This window comes from Furipterus horrens, unplaced genomic scaffold (assembly GCF_987537825.1).
Source record: "Furipterus horrens unplaced genomic scaffold, mFurHor1.1.pri manual_scaffold_3, whole genome shotgun sequence".
NCBI classification, from domain to species: Eukaryota; Metazoa; Chordata; class Mammalia; order Chiroptera; family Furipteridae; genus Furipterus; species Furipterus horrens.
The window spans coordinates 46,075,526-46,095,285 of NW_028327173.1; the positions used below are offsets into that span (position 1 = coordinate 46,075,526).

Here is a 19,760-nt window from a genome sequence, read left to right on the forward strand (position 1 = left end):
GTGAGCTAAGTAGCATTAGGAATTTTACAACCTAGGTGCTTTTTAAAAGAATTATGGAAAATGAACCATTGCTGAGAAGCCTATAAACCCTACCTTCCCCTCTCCCTGATTCTTTTTTTCTCCCCGAACACTACCAACTGTTCCATGTTTGAAAATCAGAGCGGTTGTCATTGATGCTTTGGTAAGGGGGAAAGGCTGTGGAACACGCTCCCCTGTGAGTTAGAAAGGGGGCAGAGCCTCCCCGTCAAGCATAGGGTGGGCCCTGTTCTGGCCTTGCTTCTGGGACTCACTCACGTGGGGTTTAGGCACCCAGAGAGGTTAAGGGGTGCAGGAGTTTGAGAATGAGGGGCAAGGAAGGGTAGCGTCAGGGGTGGGATTGGGGGAGGGCTACAGCCAAAGCCTGACTAGGCCTGTGGGTCAAATTCCTGCAGCTCCTGGCTGATGTAAGGAACATTTTGGAGGGAGCAGGATTTGCCTAGCTTTCTGAAGTTGGTAGCTATATTTTATTTTTCAGCTTAACCGCATCTCTAGCCAGCTTCTTCAGCTTCTGTGTCTTCACTTTCAGGCAATTCATTCCTCCCTTTCTTTTCCAGCCAAAGTAGTTGCTGAATGTACTGACACTTGATTATATTCTCTGGGCCTGTCCATTTTGCTAGCAATATGCTTCCATCCAAAAAGCCTATTGTGGTCCTGGCCCATGTGTTATGGTTGGTTGGAGCGTCATCCTGTAACCAAAAGGTTGCAGATTCGATTCCAGGTCTAGGGCACATACCTAGGTTGTGGTTCAACCCACTGTTCAGGCACGTGCAGGAGGCAGCTGATCAGTATTTCTCTCTCGCATTGATGTTTCTCTCTCTCCCTTCTTCTGTCTCTAGAAGCATACAAAAAGAATGTCCTTAGGTGAGGATGAAAAATCAAATCAAATCAAATCAAAAGCCTATTGTGTTCCACTGCTGCGTTGAAACCTCTGTCCTTACCCAATGTCACCACATTTGGAACTAAAACGTCCTTAATAACTTTTCCACTTAACTCCCTTACAGCCATTGTCTCCCCAGGCTTCTGAGCTCATCATTCTATTGACATGGCCCTCCCTGGAATCTCCAATGATGTAATTTCATCCAATGACCTTTTCCAAGTCTTCATCCTCTTTAATTTCTCTAGAGTATTTGATATTCTTTACCACCATCTTGAAATGCTTTTTCTCTTGGCTTTCCTCCTATCTCCTCCTGTTTCCTTCCCTAGTTCTTCTTTTAATTCCCTAAATGGGAGCATCCTCTAATGTTCACCAGTCCTCTTTTTCTTTTTCTCTCTCTCACACTCATTTCGTCTCTGGGATCACTTTAGCTCCCACTCTGTATAATGATTCTGGAAGGACTAATCTCGAAGTATAACATTCTTTCTCCCAGCACCCAAGAGTCCATACTCTCTGGACCTAACTGACCTTTCCAGCCACATTTTTTTCTTAGTCTCTTTCTGGGAAGTAGTATGATATCCTTCCAAGAGCAAGGATATAGAGACAGAGATATATGATTACAAATATTGGCTTCATTGTTTACTGGCCATGAGATCTTAAGCAAATTCTCTGAAAATTTTTTCCTCACATATAAAACAGAATAAAAGATAGTACTTAAAGAGATATTTTTAATTTTCTTATTAAAGTATAATTAACATTATAAAAGTTTTAGGGGTACGATATCGCGATTCAGTATTTGTTCCTATTGTGAAATGATCACTGCAAGACTAGTTAACTTTCATCACCACACATAGTTACAAAATTTTATTTTCTTGTGATGAGAACTCTTAAGGTTTTCTCTCATAACCACTTTGAAATAAACAATACAGTATTATAAATTATAGTCTTCATGCTGCACATTACATCCCCTAGACTTATTTATCTTATAATTGCAAGTTTGTACATCTTGACTCCCTTCACCCATTTCACCCACTCTCTACACCACCTCTCTGCCTCTGGCAAACACCAATCTGTTCTAAAAAAAGATCTTTTTGGCACTTCAAAATCATGTGTCTGGCACCGCACAACTATTCAACAAATAGAAGTTACTATTATTTTTGTTACGGTGATAATACAAACAACCACAAACTTTTAAATCAACTACCAAATACTGTGCACAGGACAATGTGTGTTGAAGGGAAGCTGTGGGAGCCAGGAGCCCACTGCATTAAGTGGGGTGAGGACAAAGGGAGGGGAGTCACACAAGGTATTTCTTGTGTCCATCCAGTTAGCATAAACCCACTGCCCCACTCCCTGTTCACCCTGGATACAAATCCACAGGGTGGAGATGGCCTGATAGTGAGGGCTGGGAGGCTTTCCAGTATAGAGCTTTAGCTTAAACCTGTCTGTAGAAACTTTACTTCTAGGGAGAATGAGTATTACAAATGGATATGTTCTAAATCGGTCTTATGTATAAGCTGAAGTACTTCACATGCATTATCGCAACAGACTCTCTATAATAATCCTATGAAGCAAGTATTCATTTGAACCTGATATTGGGGGTGAGATAACTGAGGTTTGAGGTTAAGAGTTTGCCCAATGTCACAGAGCTAGTAAGTGACAGAGCCAAAACGCAAACCTGGGTCTGCCCAGGTCCAGAGCTAGAATGCTGCTTCCCTATTTTACTGTAGCTTTAATTTTCAGGCGGACTGAAACACACAGGCCCATGTTATGAGTGCATGGTGGCTCAGGCTGACATTAAAATTACTGGCATCTGTTCTGCCTATTTCCAGGCAGAATAGAACCTCTCCCATTGACATTATAAAGTAACTCTACCACAGAATCAACCCTGGTCACCACCAAACATTCAAACTAGCTATTAGAAAGCTATGTTACAGAGAAAAGAACTGTTTCTGATGTTAAATCACTTCCAGAGAAGTGCCGCTGAACTCTGAGCAAATGTGGCAAACGATTGGTTCATACTCCCTCTAGAATTTGATTGCATAAGCCAAAAGGCACTTAGTTCGGCTGCAGTCTTTGAAAATGTCCATAACCTCCTGAAATAAAATGGTTGTGGCCTTTAAGCTTTTAAAATGTAATCATTTCCATTTATGAGTGGAGTCAATTGTTTCACAATTCTAACACTGTTTATCTAAGAACCAGTAAAATGCTCAAGAAAGGAAAATAGTCTTTGGAGTCAAACAGATCCCTGTCAATAGCCAAATCCAGATACTAAAAAAAAAAATCTCAATTTCATATGCTCTCTAAGACTCTTGAGTCCAATTCAAGCAATGGCTGCTGTTGAAAATTTTGTTCGTTTATCCCAGTCAACTAATAGGGACAACGGAGGATCAAGCAGAGTCAAGTCTAGAGCATCAGGGACCAGAGAGCAATTACACATAGACATTCCACTTGTACATGAGAGTGGGCTTCATGCTTTTAAAATCATGGACCCCATTGAAGATTGAGTGAAAGCTGCCACTTCTTCCCAGAAAAATGCTCCAACTCTGGAGTCAAATAGTGTTGGATTTGAATCTTGGCATCTCCACTTAACAGTGGTGCCTTTTGAGACTCAACAGTGCCACTTAGCCATGGAATGCCTTGATTTCTTGATCCCTAAAATGGAGACATCATGGTGTGAATCTCATAGGATTGTGATGAGGATTAAGCGAATTGATGCACTAAGCACATAAAGGGCAGACGGGGACTGTAGGGTAGTTATTCAGAAGAGACTCTGGAATCTGGATTTATAATCTACTAATTGTGGAATCACTTACCTGTTCTTATCCTCAAGTTCTCCATCTGTAAAATGGGGATACTAGTCATAGGGACCAATTTTACAGGGCTGTTGTGAGGATGAAATGAATTAATATGTGTAAAGTATTTATAGCATAACACATAAACACTCCAAAAAATCATAGCCATTATTACGATCCCAGTGTCTGGCACATGGCAGGTGTGTTCCATACATGCTATCTATTATTAAGCTCAGATGACAAGCAGCTAGAATAGGGGCTATGTCTTCTTTTTTCATGGTTCTTGCATGGCTCATATACCATTCTGTATGGATACTCTTTGGTATATAGTAGCCACAGTATCAGTTGACTGGTGCAACCAGCTGTTAAAATATATCCCACACAATTGGCTGCACATGAAAATAGAATAAACTGATGACATGGCCCAAGCTATAGGGTGACTTATATTTCAAAGAATCTTGCTAAAAGACAGTAGCCATGCAGAATATAAACCCAATAAATAACAGTCAGCAAATCTTACATTTTTCTCCAGCTGGCATTTCCAAAGCATCTTCTGCAGCCAAGTATTAATTTTTCTGTGTTGTGTACGTCAGAATTGCTCAACCAGGTCCTTCAGACACACTGTGGTCATTCATCCTGCTAGGAGCAGGCGCCCAGATCACTGAGTAATTGTCTGATCCAGAAAGGCATCTTCATGTACACCAGTGGTTCTCAAAGTGAAGCCTCCATTCCGAGATCACCCTCATTCCTGGAAACTTGTCAGAAATGTAGACTTTCTGACCTACAGAATCAGAAACTCTGGGAGTAGGGCCTCGCACTGTATGTTTTAACAAGCCCTCCAGGGCGTTGCAATACCAGCTCTGATGTAGAATATGTTGGTCAGTACTTGAGGTTCAGAGAGCACGTCAGCCCCCAAGCAATACCAATCTCAAAGAAAATTGTGTTTCCCAAGAGAAAAAGGACCTGGTAATGTCCTCCTATTACCCAAAGCACCCTTCTAATTTCAATAGGGCCAGAATCCGCTTCATTATTCCTCTCATGGGGCTGAGGACAGATGCCACCGTGTGGAACCTGTTCTTCTACAGACATTTGTGTCCAGCCAGAATCGGCAAATGTATGGCAAAAGAGTTCTGTTAAAGGGCAGCAGTCTTGTATTCGGGCATGGGAAAGGAACCAGTACAGGAGCTGTAGGAACTCCAGGCGGAGGGGTGTGTCGATTGCATAAAAATGAACTTCAGTTCTTTTGAACCACCTGCTATTGGAGCCACCTTTTGGTCCTGGGGAAGGTAACTCTGCCTTTTATCTGTGTCTACTTCAAGTTGGACTCAAAAGTAGAGCACTCATACCCTGTTCAGGTTAGAGGCCCAAAGTCCAGAGGGGGTCCATGCTGCACACAGACATTGGTGGCCATCACACAATGCTCACCTCGATTCCTCTGGCGATCATTTATGTGAGATAAGCAGGAAACAAAAGCTTAGCAGTAAGCGGTGTCACCCCGAGGGGTCACTTCTAATGTACTAGCACCTAAGGTGTCACTTCCCAAAGGTGAAAGAGATAAAGTGACTAAGTTGGTCCTCCTTATCCATCGGCCACCTACATAATTAGAACTTTTCAAACCCTACCCATGGTTCATTGCTTTCCTATCTAAAAGTTAGTATATCCAAAAGGTTCTCACATTTCCGCTTGGTACTCATCACTCAGGCGAAAGAAGCCACCAACATCAGCCTAGCCTCTCTGTGAGCAGTTTAGACAGTACTGGACTAGTCCCATCTGACTCATGGCTAAATGACTCTCATCTAAAATGTTCCCCCTAACAGTTGCTTTTCAGAAATATCTAAGGGAAGAAGCACAGTCAGATTGTAGAGTAGTAATGTATCAACTTCTACATCAACTTTGATTTTTCTCTCCCCCACTACCCCAAATTATATAATTTTTAAAACCGAATTGGGGCAGATGTGTGTTTACTTTGAAAAGTAAAAATGTTAACATTTAAACTGAAAGCCTGTTTCAGTTTTAAGGTACTTAATTGCCTTACAGCGTATAATAAACTGAGCCCATCTTGTCATTCAGCTAATGGAGGGAGTGATAAAGAGATAGGAGCCCAGGACCCTATTCATTCCAGTTTTCCTTTGTACTGGGTTTACTTTGGCACCGTGCCTCGTGTGTATTTTACACTTCTTTACATTTCGTACATCCCTGTATGACAAATACTTGTCAAACAGAAACTAAACAGATTTATAACCCCTTAACTTGAAATGAGCCAAAATTGAACTGCCAAAACTTTATGACTTCATTTTCTTTCATAGTTTTCCACTACATTGGTTCAAACAGACAAACCCCACTTGAGGTCAAGCAGAGGTCATTTCACTTTCATTACTAAAATATAATTTACAATATGCCAGACCTAAACAAGTTTAGCCTAAAGGGTTTGTATAATGTAAACCATCTGTTCCTCAACAATACAGCTAATTTCCTGCCATTACCGTACAGTCTACTGACTGCTTCTTTAAGGGTTTTTATGATTTTTTAACTAGTTCAGGATTTATGTAAAATTTGAAAATGAGTCTATAGTTAAGACTCATTTGTACCAAGTAACTTGAGCATTTTAAAAATGCAAATCACTGTGTAAATTGTTCCCCTGAAACCAAGCTCTGAGCCATTTCTTTTCTGGGTATTTCTATGCCGGCTGCTGCACAGGTGTTCGAAGGAAAGATTTTAGTTGCTTTTCATGCTTCTTTCTGAAGCAGACCCCCAAATTTGGCTATGACTAGCTCTGGCGAAATCCTCCTCCTCCTCCTTCCTTTTTTATAGGCTGGAGAGAACGTGAGACTATGCTAGATGGCCCAGCAGGTAGTATTGGTGACATACGACAAGAAACACTTTGGGTCGAAATGTACTACTCTTTCATGTGTCTGAACAGGGAGGAAGAACAATTATAATTCCACTAAGTGACCACACACCGAAGGCTGACTTCACTGCCCTGCAAGGTGTCAGGCCCCAGGCTGTGCCTTCAGAAACAGTGCAAGGCAGACTGGGTGACTGGCCAACGGGCTTCTCTGGTTCCACACAACAGCGTGGCCTGGAGCAGCTGGCCTTGCAAGTGCTGCTCTTCGGGCTCTCCTGAAAATTATTGATACTTTTTCTTTTTAATTTTCAAAATATGTTCATTGATTTCTTATTTAATTTTTGTTGTTGTTGAGAGAGAAAGAGAGGAACATTGATGTGAGAGTGAAATATCAGTTGGTTGCCTCCCACACGTGCCCCGGCTGGGGATTGGACCCGCAACATTTTGATATATGGGACTATGCGCCAACCAACTGAGTCACACCAACCAGGGCAAATTCTTGAAACTTTTTAAAGCCTTTTTCTTCATCTGTAAAGTGGCAAGAGTAAAAGTTCTTCTTCCAAAGGCAAATACAAAAGAGCTAATTTGCTTACCCAGATGTAGGAGAATGCAGTTGGGCTTCTTAGTCTGGAAGGCCCGGGGGCTGTGTGCCCGGCTGGTGCCATGGCCTGCCCCGCCCCTCCTCTTTTCCAGTCCCCAGAAGTTTCTTTTCCCATCTGCCGCCATTTCCCATAGGTTCTTGTCCCTCTACTTCCACCCTCATTACCTATAGGCTCCAAAATAAAGTCTCTGTCATTTATTAAAGAATTTTTTTAAAAAAACACTAATACCTACAGGAGACCAGAGGCAGAGTAATAAGATGAAACTTAGCATATTTTTTAAAAACATAGAGGGTATTATAGATGACTGTCTACAACTCCTTATGCTATAAATGTATCTAAATCATTTGCATTTGCTTCCTAGATTACTTCCCTAATAAGGAAAATAAGATTGATTTAAAGAGTTTTTAATATGTGCAAATTGCTTTCATACATCTTTGCATCTAATCTCTGCTGTAACTATGGAAGCTAAATATTATATTATTTTATAGCTATGAAATAAAGGTTCAGAAACGTTAAGAAATTCTCCCAAGATCAGGCAGCTCATATATAGGACCTACCCCAAAGGGTTCATTGTATTAAATGAGTTAATATTTGTTCAGTGTTTAGAATAGTGTTTCACACATAGTACATGCTGTATAAGTAAGTATTAACTATTAATAGAAAACAGCAGGTGCAAAATGCAAATTCAGATTTGTATGAGTTCAAAGTCACAGTGGTTTGAATTACACCACACTGCCAATGCATTAATTTCAGCAGGGGCAGGAGAAGGGGAGTGATAATGCCTCATTATTTCAGTCTAATATTCCTTTGGTTTAGTTCCTAATTCCCATTTTTCCTTCAAAAGAAGTGTTATTCAGTCCTTTGCCCCTTTCTTTCCCCAAAAGCCAGGGGATCCTGTTTAGATCAAAAAGTAAGTAACACCTTCCAGGCTTTTCAAGGGACCTTCGCATAAACTGAGTTCATTCACCTCCTTAGGAAAAGTTCTGATGGAAATCCTAATCTTAATGCCATGCAGGAAGAATTCATCTTGCCACAAAAGCAAAATTATTTGAGCGCTGCAAGAGAAAAAAGTAGGGCAGGTTCAGGGGGTTACTGTTCCCACCACCTATGTGCTCTTCTCTCAAAGGCGCTCCATGACGGTCGCAGGAGTCCAGCCTCCAAAAGCGAAAGGGAAAATAGTGATGGACCTGTGATTGCAGAAGAAATTTCCTGATTCAGTCAGATGAAAAGATTGGTCATATGATTTTCAATTATTGACTTTTTTGAATTGGTAATATATTTGCCTGATTCAAAATTTTAAAAGAATAAAAAAGCATGAAGTAAAAAATCTCCCACCTCTGTCCCACACGCCTGCTTCTCATCTCCGGACCCTCCCAATAACCACTGCTGTTCCTGAATGTCCTTTCAGAACTTCTTTATTAATATGTAAAGAAATATCAATATATATTCCTTTTCTTCTTCTCTTTCACACAAAGGCAGAATACAGCATTAACGTTTTGTTTTGTTTTTTAACTTAGCAATAGGATTTTGGAGATCTTTCCATATCAATACATAGAACGTATTCATTTGTTCTTATACATATATATTTACTAGTTCCACCATAATTAATCTGATGTCGCCTCTAGGTAAACACTTATTTCTAATCTTTTGTCATTAAAGGCAATACTATCATGAATCAAATAGATAAATCAGCTTTAATTTACTGAATGTTTCAGGCAATGTGTTAGTATTACTTTCAGTAAAAGTAACTTTCCTATAAGACATTTTCAAATACAAACCCATAAACTCTGCTTGAACACATATATGAGACCTATTTATAATAATATTACTTGCAGAGAATTAATGTTTCAGAATCCTCAATTCTATTTTACCTTTTTAACTGGGTATTTTGCTGCAAGTTTATTTATACATATAATTAGGTTACAGGGCATTTTTGCTCTGGAAAATATCATCATGAATTCTAAATTAGTTGAATTTGGATTAGAGAAGTTTTTTTTTACTTAATTTTCTAAACTGTTGTTTTAAATTCTGTATGGAGAGCTCTGCACTCCATATGGAATGGTGGCATTGTCAGCTTTAACCGAGATCCTCAGAGCAGTATTCTTTTTCCAAAAATAAGGATTTAAAGTACAGGGAGTATTTTAAAAATCAGTTTATGTACAAATGCATTGCTTTTATGACTTTCCCTAACAAATTAGACTAAATGTCAGTCTAGATTTGAGGTGAATTTTTAAAAATAGGAAAAACATGTAACATTATGGACATTTACTGCCAAGATCAAATGTCACAATTTAATACTTATTTTTATTGTGAGGTACATGCTTTCCCCTATCTTTTTTAAGGCCAATCAGTAAACAGCCCACTTGCAAAGCAGTAGGAATATAAACTGGTATAAAGGGAAATGCAAAAAGTTGAAGTTGGATTAAGACTAAATATGCTCATAAAAAGAAAGCAAGAGCAAGGTAATAACAGCGAAAATTAAATAGCATTTACCATGTGCCAGACATCATGCTGAGTACTTTACAAATGCTAACATATTAAAAGTTCACAAGAATCCTACAAGATAAATACAATTATATCAAGTATTATCATCCCATTTTATTGGCAAAGGAATTGAGGCACAAGGAGGTTAAATATTGTACCCAGGGTCACACAGCTGGTAAGTGGAGGACACAGGTTTCAAAGTCTGATTGCCTGGCTATAGAGGTCACGTCTGTGACCAGCCACCACCCGGCCTCTTGCATGTAGTGGCATTCAGACTATAAAGTCAAAGGACTCCAGTGGAGGCAAAAACCATAGTGGTCAGGGAGAGCTTCAGAGGAAGCAAGGATTTGAAAAGTAAAGAGGAGCACATTCCAAACCTCCCCTCCTCTACTGTGAGCACCTCAGGAGGAGTCTTTCATTTTGGCTACTCTGGCTTTTCATACAATAAATATCCTAAGAATAGGAGAGCATTGCAGGAACAAAGGTCTTTGGCGAGAATACGCATGGTGTTTGGGGGTGGACAATGAGGAGGCCTATTTTATTATAGTGATGCTATCACATAGAGGAGTAGCGAGGGTAGGCAGGTGAGGACCAAGTCACAAACACGCCAGGTGCCAGGCTAAGAATTAAGGCTGTATTGTCTGCAGCAGTGCTTTTCATGCTTTAATGTTCACCAAACTTCCCTGGAGTTTATTAAATGCACATTCTGATTTATTAGGTCTGAGGGAGCCCAAGTGTCCTCACTTGTAGTAAGCTTCCAGGGATGCTGATCTTGCTGGTCCCAAGACCACACTTGGAGTAGCAAGACCCTGGGTAAGAGCAGGAAATCATTGTTGGAGCAAGGGTATAGATGGGGGTGGGGGGAAGTAGTGGGCAGAAAGTTGCTTATGGCACTTCCCCTAAGTTGCAGCCAGCTATTTAAAATGTACAGCCCTGACCAGTGTGCCTCAGTGGGTTGGGAGGTGTTCCACAAAGAGAAGGGTCACCGGTTCAATTCCTGGTCAGGGCACACGCTCATTTGCAGGTTCAGTCCCCAGCTGGGATGCATACGAGAGGCAACCGATCAGTGTTTCTCTCTCACATCGATGTCTCTCTCCCTCTCTTTCTCCCTCCCTTTTCTTCTCTCTAAAAAGAAATAAATAAAATCTTTAAAAAAGAAAAATGTATAGACCTACAAGACTTTAATCTCTAGAAGCTTTATATTTTCCACCTCCTCCTTTCAGGTGGCCCAGCAAGTGCCTTAAGAAATGTTTTCAACCACGTTTTCCTTTCTTTCCTACAGAGCAAGGCTAAGGAGCTGCCACTTTCTGCTGTACGCTTTATGGAAGAATTGGGTGAATGTGCCTTTGGAAAGATCTATAAGGGCCACCTCTATCTCCCAGGCATGGATCATGCCCAGCTGGTTGCTATAAAGACCTTAAAAGACTATAACAACCCCCAACAATGGACAGAATTTCAACAGGAAGCCTCGCTGATGGCTGAACTCCACCACCCCAACATTGTCTGCCTTCTAGGTGCTGTCACTCAGGAACAGCCTGTGTGTATGCTTTTTGAGTATATGAATCAAGGGGATCTCCATGAGTTCCTCATCATGCGATCCCCACATTCTGATGTTGGCTGTAGCAGTGATGAAGATGGGACTGTAAAATCCAGCCTGGATCACGGAGATTTTCTGCACATTGCAATTCAAATTGCAGCTGGCATGGAATACCTGTCCAGCCATTTCTTTGTCCATAAGGACCTTGCAGCTCGCAATATTTTAATTGGAGAGCAACTTCACGTAAAGATTTCAGACCTTGGGCTTTCCAGAGAAATATACTCCGCTGATTACTACAGGGTGCAGAGTAAGTCTTTGCTGCCCATTCGCTGGATGCCCCCTGAAGCCATCATGTATGGCAAATTCTCTTCTGATTCAGATATCTGGTCTTTTGGGGTTGTCTTGTGGGAGATTTTCAGTTTTGGACTCCAGCCATACTATGGATTTAGTAACCAGGAAGTGATCGAAATGGTGCGAAAACGACAGCTGTTACCATGCTCTGAAGACTGCCCGCCCAGAATGTACAGCCTCATGACAGAATGCTGGAATGAGATTCCTTCTAGGAGACCAAGATTTAAAGATATTCACGTCCGGCTTCGGTCCTGGGAGGGACTTTCAAGTCACACCAGCTCTACTACTCCTTCAGGGGGAAATGCCACCACGCAGACAACCTCCCTCAGTGCCAGCCCAGTGAGCAATCTCAGTAACCCCAGATATCCCAATTATATGTTCCCGAGCCAGGGTATTACACCACAGGGCCAGATTGCCGGTTTCATTGGCCCACCAATACCTCAGAACCAGAGATTCATCCCCATCAATGGCTACCCAATACCTCCTGGCTACGCAGCGTTTCCAGCTGCCCACTATCAGCCACCAGGTCCTCCCAGAGTGATTCAGCACTGCCCACCTCCTAAGAGTCGGTCCCCGAGCAGTGCCAGTGGGTCGACTAGCACTGGCCATGTGACCAGCTTGCCCTCATCAGGATCCAATCAGGAAGCAAATATCCCTTTACTACCACACATGTCAATTCCAAATCATCCCGGTGGAATGGGTATCACCGTTTTTGGCAACAAATCTCAAAAACCCTACAAAATAGACTCAAAGCAACCATCTTTGCTAGGAGACTCCAATATTCATGGACACACCGAATCTATGATTTCTGCAGAATTATAAAACGCACACCTTTTGTAAATGTAGTACACAGAAAAACTAGAAAGCCGTAGAAAAGATTTATATTCAAATGTCTTTATTAAAGTACGGTTCTCATTTAGCAGATATTGCAACAGGTATCTTCTGTGAAGTTTAATTGTGTCTTACCAAGCAGGGTAGACACCAGCCAGAAAGAAGCATTGTGGGATTCAGGCCTCATCAGGGTGTATGCCATGGCATTGGGATCAGTACACCTGATTTCAAGTACTGAAACATACAAACCAGTGAAGAGGACAAGATCCTGGTGATTAAGCATCAAACCAAAAAGGAAAGTCAAATGGTGCTTTGTGTATTTCACTTTGAGTCACCATGACTGGTCTCTCCCCAAAATGTATATACCGTAGCGTTTGTCTACCTGCTGTCTTTTCTTCAGGACATGTGTTCAGGAATTATTGATTCAATTTAGACTCTGCATCTTTGTGTGGAAGTGATGTTCAGAATCAATGATGAAACCTTAGGCCAAATTTGAAATCCCACATGGAAATGAGCCATAAGACACGTGTAAGTTTCCCTGAGGCCTTCTACACAGTGGGGCTTCTTTGGGAAGGTGCAGAGTGTGGCTCTTTGTGAATCTCCTCTGCTGATCACGAAGGCCTTTTCTACATTTTCTTTTTCCACAGTGTGTTTACACAGGTCCTTGAAATAATTATAGGGCTTCAGACCCTAAGAAGGCTAGATGTGGATATTGGAATTGATCACTGGTTGATAGTGATAGTTTATTTTGTTGCATTAGACATGAGGCACCAAAGGAAGCACAGTCAGGAAAATGGCCCCTCGGCCTAGATCAGCATCCATGGGAGAGGAACAAGGGTTCCCATGGGGACAGCCTTGCAGGAGCTTCCCGGACTGATAATATGGAAGAATAGAGGTGTGGCTGCAGACCAGTACGTCAGCGCTTGCAACTTCCTGCCTATGAGGTGTTCTGTGACTCTGGGGAAATAGGAAACTATGACACCAATATTTAGTTAATTTAAAGTTTCTCTCACTTTTTTTTTTCCTGATCTGGAAATGTTCACAGATTTTATTTCAGTACCAAGAGTTATGACAATTTTTTCGTAGGGTTAGTTGGAATCCAAAGACTATGATTTCTATTTTGTAAAATATTACAGTATTTTCAAGAAACAAGTACTGAGTTCTCATTGCAAAAATTACCATGAACTGAATTTTTTTAGCCGATAAATAGAAACGTGATTGTTTTTGCCTTAGTTAGAGGAAGGTATCAAATGTGCACCCCATGCCATTTACCTGCTAGCCGTCTTTTGCCACTTTTAGAGTTGTTATGGATGGGTTTCAAGTTTTATATAAAAAAGAATGTTATGGTTGATTTTTCTCTTGTTAAAAAATAGCTCCTTTATTCTAAGAACAATGTCTCCAAGTCTCATATTTTTTATGTTTGTTTTTTTTTCTAAACAGCTAAAAAGACTTTTATAAAGAGACTTACCAGATATAAAGTAATTCCTGGAAGTGATATTTGATGAGGAGAATGTAAGAGAATTAGAAGCACATTGATGTTTCAATTTTAAAAAATATATAATTAGGATGAGAAATCAAGGAAATACATTTACCAAAATATGTTACAACTTTTCCAAACACTGAATCTTCAAATAACAAACATGGACTTATAGGTACTGTGAACTTAAAAAAATTGGCCGTATCCAAAATTATTCAGAGATAAATTAAGACATATTTTTCTGGCATAAATAAGCTGATTCAGAAGTTACATTTCTTAACTTTAGGTAGAGGAGAATATTTGTATCCTTTTGTTGCTATGCAACTGTTTAATGATGAAGATTCAAACCACAATTTTGTATATCATACGACAATCAATTATTTTCCAAGAATATTTATTATCTCAAGTAAACACAATTTCAGTGAATCTGAGTTTTTCTAGGAGTCCCTTAAAGGGAAATTAGCATTCCATGAGCCAGTAAAATACCTACTCTGGAAAAACGTTGCTATGGTTAAAAAAATAAATTCAAGTTAGTTTTTTATAAAGAACTATAACATTTATTTTAAACATTTTATAAATTACTGAAGTCATTAAGGTGAGCAAACTAAATTTCAAAACCACTTGTAATAATGTATTTTTTAATAGCACTGTGATACTACATAACACAGTCCCTTTTGTATTAAAATAGTATTTTCTTCACAAACTGAAAAATACCTTTTGCTTTGTTGACAATGATTTTTTGTAAGATGACTTTATTTTCAGATCTTTTCTTTTTTTGCACAAAACTATTGTTTATGGTTTGTATCACAGAAGTGAAAATATATCTTTGCATTTTTATATCTGGTCTGTTTCCTTGTTTCCTTTGTTTATTTGTTTTTAACTTGAGATAGGTTTTCCTCAAATATATAATGGCAATATTCAGATATCTCACCCTACCATATCTTTTCTTATTTCCACTGCATGCATTTATCACTGTATTACTTAATGTTTGATTTGTTACGATGGGCATTTAAAATAGACAAGCATGGAATTGTAATGAAAAAAGGCTATTTTATATTGAGGATATATGCATATGTATTTCACACACCAGAGATAATATTAAACACTGATTATTTTATGCTGCTGTTTATTAAAAATGTTTACCATAAAATATTATTTCCTGAATATCACTATCATGATGGTATTTGGGAATTTTAATACTATTTTTCCTAATGATTGACATTTCATAGAAAGAGAAATCATAATTCCTATTTACTGCTATTTCATTGAAATAATTTTTTTAAATAGGCTTTTAAAAAATAGACTTGGGCATTCTTTTGCTAGTGACCATAGATGGAAGAGAGAATCCAGTGATTTCATGAGCATATATTATCCACTATATATGGCAAGATTTTAATTTTTTAAATCAAAATAATATAGTAAACAATTACAATCAAATGAAATGTAAAAATTGGGTCTAAAAGTTGCAGCCTTTTCTGTCTTGATGTTTCCATGTGAACTTAGACATCAAAAACCATGTCTTAGAATTCTGAAGAAGACAAAGCTGTGTACACCTTCTGTTCAACTTAGACTCCAGCCATATCACTAAAATAAAAGAAATGTGGCCATTTAATTGTCACAACTTACCTTTATGACCTTATTTGCCCAAAAGAAAGAGTTCTCCATCTGGCAATTAATACACACTGTCAAGAAAAATGAGTATCATTATGAAAGTTCAAAAGAACTTGTCTATTTCTTCTCTTTAATGCAGAAGGGACTACAATAAAACCTTCAGGGCCTTATCCATCTGCTTTAGGTACAGCTCCTGTCACCACCTCAGGATCAAACTCAATAAAGCAATCACATCACTGGCAGTGAGATCCAAGTCAGGTTGGGTTTCTCCCTCTCGCATGAATCCCTCAATCTGCCTATTGCTCCCATTTCCTCCTTATGTCTCTCTAGGCACTTCCCTCCAGCCATCCCCATTCCCTTCAGGTCTGGGCCTTAACCTTCATTCCCTAATCACCAATGTCTGCAAACTTGCAGCACCATCTCCGAGAAGGCCTACTACAAATCACTAAATACTGATTTAAGAGGAACTCTATTACTGACACACCTTTGAAGACAATTAAATATCTCAGTGGTTCTCAAAGTGTAGTCCTCAGACCAGCAGACCTTGGAACTTGTTAGAAATACAGATCCTCAGGCTCCACTTAGAAGTACTCAATCAGAAAATCTGGGGGTGGAACCCAGAAATTTGTGTTTTTAGCAAGCCCTCTGGTATTATAAAGATTGAGAATCACAGAACCACCCTCATTTAAAGGGGTGGAGGGTGGGAAGATGGTTATTATGTCTTTAGTAATGTGTGTGTGTATGTATATGTATATAAATATAAATGCATTTATATAAGCATTAAATAACATTTTAGCCACTTGAGTCACTTTAAAGAAAATCAAGTTTCACTTAATCACAAACTCTGCACTAAAAACGTTGTCAGCCACTTGATAATTGGTTATGGTTTTTTTTTTTTTACAGTTTTACACTTGGATAGAAAATTAACAGCGCCCAACTTTCATCAAAAGTATATTCCTTATCTAGTTCACTCAAGACACACATTCTTGGATAGTCACCAGAATCTTCTTCCTTCGTATGGACAAGCTCAAAAGTGTTGGTCTCTCAGTGTACCTTTTTTTGCACTGATGATTAGCACAACTAAAAAAGCTCTCCCCTTTATTGCAGCTTGACAAAATTAAGGTCAAGGATAGTCTCATTATGAGCATCCAGCAGAAGCAGCTGCAGAGGCTCCTCACTCCCCTGAGCTCCCTGTGACAACCTGACCCAGTTGGCTGGATGCAGTCACCTGTGGCTTGTTCCACGGTGTTCCTTTTCCAGCTGCAGGCCCTTAGTCCTCACTGGCTGGGTCGGAGTGCTCCTCTGCTCAAGCGATGCTCCCATCGCCTTCAGAGCTAAAAGCTCTGGGGAAGGACAGACAGCAAGGGGGATCTAAGGGAGGTGCTAGAGGTAAAGCTCCGGCTCTTATTAATTCAGGCATTGTTTTTCAACCAACGGTTCAAATGCTAAGGAGGAAATGCTATATAAGAGAAACAAGAGCAGTAGAGCACACACATAAGGAAAAATTTTGAAGTCAAAATATGACCGCACCTGAGGTTGGTTACCATAAATACCAGAAGTATTAGGACACTGTTAACTCAGGAAGGAGAGACTTACAAACCATCTAAGTGCTCAAGGTCAATCCTCTAGGAAATTAGGCTGAGAAGACTTAAAAACATAGAGAAATACAGGGAGAAGGTTTGCTGGCATATTTATGACTAGCTGAATCCTAGGCACCTATGAACTGCTTCTTCACAGACAAGTACAAGACCAGGCCTGACGCAATGCTTTTCCTTAGCTAAGTGACCAGGTTAGTAAACATTTTTATTCAGGAATGGTTACATTAGGAGAAAAAAAAAAAACCTGCTTTAAAATTAGATGGGACATTTCATATACTTCTCAAAGGTATATTTTATGCTGAAATAAAGATAATTCAAGGAATATTCACTTTGAAGAAAAGTGGTTCAAAATGTTAATCTTCATGGACCTGTGTCCTTGGCTGTCAATTCAAAGTTGTGCACAGACCAGCTGCACAGAGCCATAGATTCTTGTTGAGTCTACCCAGACTTAGAGGCACTTGGAACTTGCTTGAGGATTAGGTCGGGATAAGGCTCCATCCCACAGCAAGTCCTCCTCAGCCACTGCAGTTCTTGGGCCTTGGACTGACAGTTCCAGTTATCCTTTGGGCCCCAGATCATATATAATTCCCTGAAAACTTTGTTTTGAGTCCGTATACATTAAATTCACTGAAAACAAGCTGAAACCCCCCAATGGCATAATCTAGGTAGTTTACTGGGAGTCAACCTGATAAGACTAAGACTAATATTCAGACAAAATGACAGTTTAGGACAATTCACTCTAGAAATACAGTGTAGTCATTGTATTGGTCAGCTTGGCTGCAGTAATAATTCCAAAATCTCCGCCTCTCAAGAGGAAACATCTCTTTTTCTTGCATATATCAACGGAAGTGGGCACAGGCACAGGTCTCTGAAGGCAAGATGTTTTCACAACGTTGAGAAAGGGCAAGAGGCATAACACAACCCCCGACCTGGAAGAAGCCCCAAGTGGGCAGACGTGGTATAGCAAACACAAGTACCAGCCCCTCCTCTCGCATTCGCACCAGACCCCACTAATTGATGCTCTTCCCAGCTGAGCTCAATTGTAGCTTTAAAATTTTCAGAATACTTCCCTGAATAACCTCCTAATCAATCAGAAATAGCATCAGAGGTTAAATTTATCAGCCATCTCTGCACTAGAGCAGAAGTTGTCAAACCAGGTAATCATCATAATTGTTTGTGGAGACTTCTAATGATTATAACTTCTCAGGACCATCCCTAAAAGGACCGGAGAAGCTACCTTAAAATCTCATAGATGCCTTAGCATACAACACTATGTCAAGGCTCCCCTCCTTCATGGGACCCAGATGAGGATAACAGGAGCACAAAGCATGTGCTTTTCAATGGCTCCAGCGTAAGAGCTGGCTGGCCTTGAGTAAGTAAAGCAGTGTCTACTTCTTTACCTATAAAATGATATAGCTGTAACACAGAGGTTAAAAGTAAAGGTTCTGATGTCAGATTGCCTGGGCTTAAATCTCCCCTTCACCCCTTGGTAACCATGTGAATTTAGACAAGTTTCTGGACTGTGATTTTATTATCTGAAAAAGTAGCTACTTTAGAACTGAAGCTAAGTAACATCAATGAGCTAATTCATGTCAGCTTCAGAGAAGAGTGCCTGACAGAAGTTTTCACAAAATGGTCTACAATTTTTTAATTTTTCTATAATACCTGTCTGTCAGAGTTTAAGAGATTATATGTAAGTATATGAGGAGTATCTGGCACATAGGAAGGGCTCAGAAAGTGGGAGCATTGCAATTATTCAATGTGTTTTAAACAATTTTTACAAAGGAACACATTATTTTTTATTGTGGTAAAAAAATTTACAGCACAAAATATTCTATTATCTATGTGTATACAATAATGTAGAACATGCAGTGCTAATGCCAATGAGATGGGGGCAGGCTTATTAGCCCCTCAATAATTTCCATCACCTCCCTTCATACCACTCCTAATAAATAAATATATGTTGAGTAAAAACAGCTTGAAGATACATCGCTAAGCCAGAAATTGTCAACCTTTTTCATCTCATGGCACATATAAACTATAATTACTAAACTTTTGCAGCACAACAAAAAATATATTTTTTGCCAATCTGACTAAAAAAAAAAAAAGGTATAATTTTGATTCAGTCACACCAGATGGCTATTGTGTTGGCTGTTGTCATGTTTTTATTTGACAGCCAAAGAGAAAAGAGGTCAGTGCCCCTGTCTAAATAGTCAGGTATCACATGTTTTAAACATTCTTGCAGCGCCCCAGTGTGCCTCTGGCAGCACACCGATTGAAAATCGCTGCCCTAAGTCGTCCCTAAGCCATATATCATCCCGTATACCTGCTCCAAAATAATTGCTACCTCAAAACTTCTCCCATGTTGAAATTCTGGAATTATCCTTAGGGCAACTGGGTATGAAAAGGTTAGTTAAACCGATATATGTGAAGGAAGCCTAGAATAATTACACCTTTTAAGAAGTTCCCCCTCCCACATCCCTCACACTCTTAGCCATCACAGTTGTACTTAAATATTATTATTGCAAAAGCAGTATCTCTCGATGTTTGGTTTTCCCATGTGAGGAATGAAATAAAATGAGACCTGATTTTCCTAAAACATGTAGAGTTCCCAGGCAGGCATCGCATTCCTTTGTCATAAACCTCCCTGAGATCCTCTCCTAAAGGAATTCCGAGCATTACATTTTACAACTTTGATTATAGGGTTTGGTCATCA

At 39.7% G+C, this 19,760-nt stretch overlaps 1 protein-coding gene across 1 annotated transcript in view; it reads left to right on the plus strand.

Annotated features, from left to right (window-relative positions):
• The window catches only part of ROR1 (ROR family WNT receptor 1), a 167,989-nt gene extending 153,076 nt beyond the window's left edge, over positions 1 to 14,913 (plus strand). Inside the window, exon 8 of the mRNA XM_090269562.1 lies at positions 10,922 to 14,913. Within this exon, the coding sequence (XP_090125688.1) occupies positions 10,922 to 12,349 (1,428 nt within the window). The 3' untranslated portion in view covers positions 12,350 to 14,913. The remainder of the gene's footprint in view (positions 1 to 10,921) is intronic.
• Positions 14,914 to 19,760: the final 4,847 nt, after the last annotated feature.